General features: G+C 54.9%; 1 protein-coding gene across 3 annotated transcripts in view; it reads left to right on the top strand.

Moving 5' to 3' along the window:
• Window positions 1–653: 653 nt before the first annotated feature.
• The window catches only part of ABCC8 (ATP binding cassette subfamily C member 8), a 72,927-nt gene continuing 67,580 nt past the window's right edge, over window positions 654–6,000 (top strand). For all 3 annotated transcript variants that reach the window (XM_027579534.1, XM_027579535.1, XM_027579536.1), the window contains exons 1-2: window positions 654–801; window positions 2,090–2,231. In XM_027579534.1, the coding sequence (XP_027435335.1) occupies window positions 654–801; window positions 2,090–2,231 (290 nt within the window). The remainder of the gene's footprint in view (window positions 802–2,089; window positions 2,232–6,000) is intronic.

Genomic DNA, 6,000 nt, shown 5'->3' with positions numbered 1-6,000 from the left:
GCGTGGGACCACTTTTGAAAAATATGCCAAGCGTTCCCCAAGGTAATGATCTTCACTGCTTTTCTTATCCGTGTGGGGTGAGGGCTTGCTCCACTCTGCCCCCACTAGGACCCTCTGATCCAAATACATCCATCCTCGCCAAGTCCAGGTGAGCCCACATCTCGGCCCTGAGGCAGTGAGCTCGCACTCCAGATCCGAACTCGCCCACTGGGGACTCACTCGGACCCTCCTCTCTTCTGCCCACCCCCTCCCACCCAGACTCGAGCGTGCCCACCCACCCAGCCTGCCTTCCCTCTCTCCTCCAGCACACACGCGCAGCGGGGCACTCAAAGCGCCCCCAAGTACATCTGGGCTCGCGGGCCGCCACAGCTGGAAAGCGGGGGCCCCACGCGGCCCGGCCCCTCCGGCTCCTGGCCGCCCCCCCGCCGTCCGCCCCCGCCCCGGGCCGGGCAGGTAATGGAGCGAGGGTGGGGTGGGGGGGGCGGCGGGAACGCTGGCGGGGGGGGCGGGGCCGCGGGCGTGGGGCGGGGGCCTGACTGCCCGGCCGGGCGCCGAGCGGCGAGGGACAGAGGCGCGGGAGGCGCGTGGAGCCAGCTGCAGCCGCAGCCGCAGCCGCAGCCGCAGCCGGAGCCCGCGCCCGCGCCCGCGCCGCCATGCCCTTGGCCTTCTGCGGTAGCGAGAACCACTCGGCCGCCTACCGGGTGGACCAGGGCGTCCTCAACAACGGTTGCTTCGTGGACGCGCTCAACGTGGTGCCGCACGTCTTCCTGCTCTTCATCACTTTCCCCATCCTCTTCATCGGTGAGCGCGCCGGGAGCGGCGGAGGAGGGGAGGGCACGGGCGGGGAGGGAGGAGGAGGAGGCGGCGCAGCGCGCCGCACTGCTCTCGGTCCCCCTCCGGGCCCGTGACCGCCGCTCGCCTCCCTCCGGGGGTCCCCTGCTCTGTGTTCTACCCCGCGGTCCCCGCACTCGCACACCCGCTCATCCCCTCACCCCCCCGAGGTGCCCCCGAACCCGCACCAAACACAGCGGACGCTCCGGACCCAGGGAACCCCAAGTTTTCTACCGCAGAGCCAGAGCTGAAATGGAGAACCGGAAAAGCAGAGGTTTCTGTAGGCGCTGGAAAGGTCGGGAGGGTCTCGGGCTGTACCCCCAGTAGTGCTGTGTAGGGAGCCAGGACACCCTTCCCCCAAGGCACCCTCCCTGTCAACTGAACCTGGGCCCAGAGAGGAGCGCAGCCTGGCCTCAGAAGCCGGGATGGAGGCCCTGTGAACCCCTGCGCTTCCCGGGGCCGAGCCAGACAGTGGTCAGTAGCTTCTGACGTCCCCGGGGGTGGGGGGTGGGGGGTGGGGGGGTGGGGGGGTCCCACGCGCCCTGGGCGAGGAGAGGCGGGAGCTAGGGACTTGGGTCCCCTTCCTCTGCTACCCCACCTGGGTCAGCGTCCCTGCCTGAAAGCCCTCTGCAAAGTTGGGCACCACTGTCAGGACCATCCTACATGCCTCTTCACTGGGGTCCCCCTCATCTCTCTTTCAGACCTTGAATTTTCCAAGCTGGCTAGAGCTCTGTCAACTCATACCGCGTCCCCTACCTCTGCAAAACTTGTTAATTCACTCTAATTAAGAAAAAAAAAGCAAATTTTAAAATTCATATACAGCTTTTGGGAAGAAAGGAGAGATTGTCACAAAATTAAAAAAGGGAAGGATGCTGCGCAGGCATTGATGCTAGTAGTTATTGACAAAGACAAACAATTAGAAATTGGGAGGACGCATATGTAACTTATGCTTATATGTGTATCAAAAATTGTACCAGCATTTACACTTCTGGTCTCAAACAAATGGTTTATTTACATGATAATTTGTCAGACAAGATGTCAGCATAGAAAATGAGTACTTGCATAGGTGGGCCTGCATGGATCCAGGCTTCATGCTGGGACATTTAGGTCACACATACCAGACCTGGGCATTCTCATGCACAGGTGTACAAATGGATACACTCCCCACTGCGGACCCCATACCTACGCACCCTCCTGGGGCTCATGCACCCCTTCCTGGTGAGCCAGGCTTCCCACCTCTTCCTGCCTCTCCTTGCAGGATGGGGCAGTCAAAGCTCCAAGGTACATATCCACCACAGCACGTGGCTCCACTTCCCCGGGCACAACCTGCGCTGGATCCTGACCTTCATGCTGCTCTTCGTCCTGGTGTGTGAAATCGCCGAGGGCATCCTGTCTGATGGGTGAGTGTCTCAGGAGAGTGGATCTATCCCAGGGTGCTTCCTGGAAGGCCAGGGGAGACCCCAGTTCACCTGCATTCCAATGAGGCAGTAACATTTGCTCATAAATCCAGCAGTTGTTGACCCAACATCTTCTGTGTGTCAGGTTTTCTGTGCCAGGTGCTGGACACAGGTGAGACCCAGGCCCTGGCCTCTGCGTAGCAGGGTAGAAGGAATATGGATCTCATACCAAGACCCAGTGAAACAATCCTAGAGCTTCTTAGAATGCCCCAACTCTTGGAGTTGCCTTCTTGGAAAGAATAAAAATCACTCTTGCTGAAGACCTTTCCTTGGTTCCCAGTTGTTTTCAGGGTCCCAGGTGCTCAGCCTGGCATGTGGGGTCCTCCCAGTCAGCACCCCCCACTGTCTCTAGACTCATTCCCAAGGCCTCCCCTCACCCACCTTTCCTCCGGGCCTCACAGCACATTTCCTCACACCCCTGCCACTGCACAGATCATACTGTATTTAAAGTTTATGTCTGTTCGCAAAACTGTCTCCCGCTGAGTGAGAGAGGCCTCAGAGTTGGGTTTAATTCATCTTTGTCGTCACAGCACAAGGCACACAACAAAGCTCCAAAGACATTTATTGGCTCCGTAAGAGCATAAGTGAAATAATGCTACAAGCAAGAACTCTGGGAGGGGGACAGGAGGGCAGGGCTGGCCAAGCTTCCGGGTTGAGGGGGCTTCTGAGCTGAGTCTGGAGGGGTGACAAGGGTTCTGACAGCAGAGGACTCCAGAGAAAGAGGGCCAGGGAGGCAGGAGGGAGGAGGAATAAAGGCAGGGGGAGGAAAGGTTGGGGTGGGAGCAGTGCACAGGCGCTGGAGCGTGAAACACATGCAGAGGAGTGATGGTGGCTGGGACTTGGAGATGGGGTTGGGGGCATCTCTAGAAAGGCTTCGAATGCCAGGCTGTGTCTGGGTTGGATTTTGTCAGCAGTTTGGAACAGAAGAGACACATGGTCAGCGCAGCACGAGGCGTTTCCAGGGCAGGCTGGAGGCAGAGAGAGGCTGGAGGTAGAAACAGCACTTAGGAGGTGACTGCAGTAGTCTAGGTGAGAGATAACTGCAGCCGGAAATGGTGTGTCAGCAGCAGGGGTGCGGAGGAGGAGGAGATGAAGCCGCCATCTCACGGAGGAAGGCTCAGTGACTGCCTGGGCGAGGGGGTGGTACAGGGTGGAGGGCATTTGGCTAAAATATCAGAGGTCCAGCCACTCTGAGCTGGAATCAGACTATGCCTGATTCCACTCTGGCCGGCTAGACAGCAGGGCGATGGGGTCCCCCAGCCCACACACAGTACCTCCCCCTCCCACCCCCAGTGTCCCTGCATGCTGGCTCCAGCAGTAATCTCTGTGACAACTGCTTGCCTTGGGGCTCGTCCTGCTTATCCAAGTCCCCCAGACCAGCAAGAAGACTGCCTGCTGCCACATAACTAGCAGGAGAGAAGTCCACCCCCACGCCCCCATCTAGACACCCCTTCCAAAGCAGCACAAACGCTCAAAAGGGCAAGGATGCCTATGAGTCCTCAGGCCAAAAATTCTCACTGGGTTATAATTAGCGGGGTGGCAGAGAGGGAAACACCCCACCTGTGGAGAAGGTAGACCTGGGGCATCTGCTGGGCTTCTGCCACCTACCAGCTCTAGGACTTTGGACCAGCCACTCAGCCTTTCTTTCCTTTTTTTTTTTTTTTTTTTTTAAGGTTCTATCCATTCATTTGACAGAGAGATCACAAGTAGGCAGACAGGCAGGAAAGCAGGCAGGCAGAGGGAGAGGGAGAAGCAGGCTCCCTGTGGAGCAGGGAGCCCGATGAGGGGGCTCGATCCCAGGACCCTGGGATCATGACCTGAGCCGAAGGCAGACGCTTAACCATCTGAGCCACCCAGGCACCCCAACCTTTCTGGGCCTTACTTTCTCTACCTGTGAAATGATCAGCACCATCCCTGCCTTGCCCGCTTCACAGAGCCGTGGAGGATGAAATTAGAGCACGAACGGGGTACAGAATGGCAGAGCCCTGGGGCAGAGAATACATTCTCAGAACGTGGGAGACGGGAGTGAATCAGGTCAGGGACTCCCTCCTGCCTGCTGTCAGCAGCCCCTCCTGTGGGCGCTGCATCTGTATCCCGTTTCTCCCCCAGCTCAGTGCAAACTACCATTCCCTCCCCAGCAGGCAGGTTGGCTCTGGAACTGGACACTTGTCACCTGGTCTTTGTGGGTCTCCATCTGTGGGGACACTCCCCTGGGCAGGCAAGCATGAAGAAAAGACATAGGAAGGGAGCAGACAGGAAGAGAAACCACAGATCCTGCCATTTGGCTCCCCCAGGCCACCCTGGCCTGGGTTTGCAGACCTACCTGCAAGTGTAGGGGCAGGAGGCAGGGGGACTAGTTAAAGCAGTGGTCTTCAAACTCTAGTCTAGTTTAGGGTAAGCCTCATTTACTGCTTAATTAAGGCATCTTAAAATTTGTAGGGTTTCCTCTCTTTTCCTTTGGGTATGATTTTTGTGTGATGCTTTGAATTTAGAACAACCAAAGCAGTACAAGTTAAGAGAGGAAACACTTTTTTTAGCAATATAATTAGAATGTTTTCCTAGATCACCGTACACTGGAAAAAGCCCATACCTAAAGCTTTTACCTAATTTCTAACCTAAGTTAGTGTATCTTATTCAGTAAAGCAGCCAAAGTCTATTTTGTTAAGTCATGTCATGAAATATTTATTTCAACTCTGGTTATTCTTCATCTTATTTAATTATATCAAATGTTTATCATTTCTACCTCCTATTGCAAAAAATGAATTTATTCAAACTTATAACATGTAAGATGTCACTTAAAAATGTGTGAGGGAGTATAGTGTGTTTCAAAAACTTACTTCAAGGAGTACAAAGGCAGGAGTTTTGAAGCCCCCTGCAAAGGGTGTTGGTTGCTCCCAGTGACCCCACTAGTGACTGATTGCCTTGTACCTCCTGTATGTCTTTTGCTGAGAATATCCACCAATTAAGGCTTAAAGAATATCAACATTTATGGTCTCATTTAACAAGAAATTTAGAGGTCGCCTCTCTAGTTGGTTTGGTGACTTAGTGATGTCATCAGGGACCCAGCCTCTTCCCATCTTTCCATGTGTCGGCCATGTCTTTCCCCATGGTTATAATATGGCTGCCTAGCTCCAGGTATCACTTAGGGAGGAAGGCAAGGGCAGAGGAGACATGCTCCCACATGCCTCTTCTTTATGCAGGATATCATTCTTTGCAGGCTTTCCTTTGCATCTCATTGGCCGGAATTGAATTATATGGCCACCCTTAGACCAATCACTGGCAAAGGGGTATGGAATTGCATGGCTGCTTGAACCAATCACTATCATTCCCTAGGCTGGGCACATTGCTGCTAGAACATACTTGTGGTTCTTTTAGCTAAGCAGAAGGGGAACATGTTATTCGATAACAGCCCGCAGTGCCTCTACACCTATACGCTAGTCCTACCGGACTACTTAGGGCCCCTGCATGGCTCTTCTCATGTCTTCCCTCCTCTGTTGAACTCTTGTTCATCCTTCAAGGTCCAGCCTGGTGCCACCTCCTCTGTGAAGTTTTCCTTAGTTGCCTACCTGCTCCTTGTGCTCTCAGCATTCAGTCCATCTGCAATATCACTTCCCTAGACTGCATAGTTAGACAGTTAGTTCTGAGCATGGTTGCCCCCTCCCTACTGTCAGCTTCTTGAGGGATGCTCAAGGGCAGGGATGCTTGGTGTGCT

The sequence above is a fragment of the Zalophus californianus genome, chromosome 11, assembly GCF_009762305.2.
Source record: "Zalophus californianus isolate mZalCal1 chromosome 11, mZalCal1.pri.v2, whole genome shotgun sequence".
In the NCBI taxonomy this organism is placed as follows: Eukaryota; Metazoa; Chordata; class Mammalia; order Carnivora; family Otariidae; genus Zalophus; species Zalophus californianus.
Note: the sequence above shows the minus strand (reverse complement) of the source record. Positions and strands in the feature narration are given on the sequence as shown.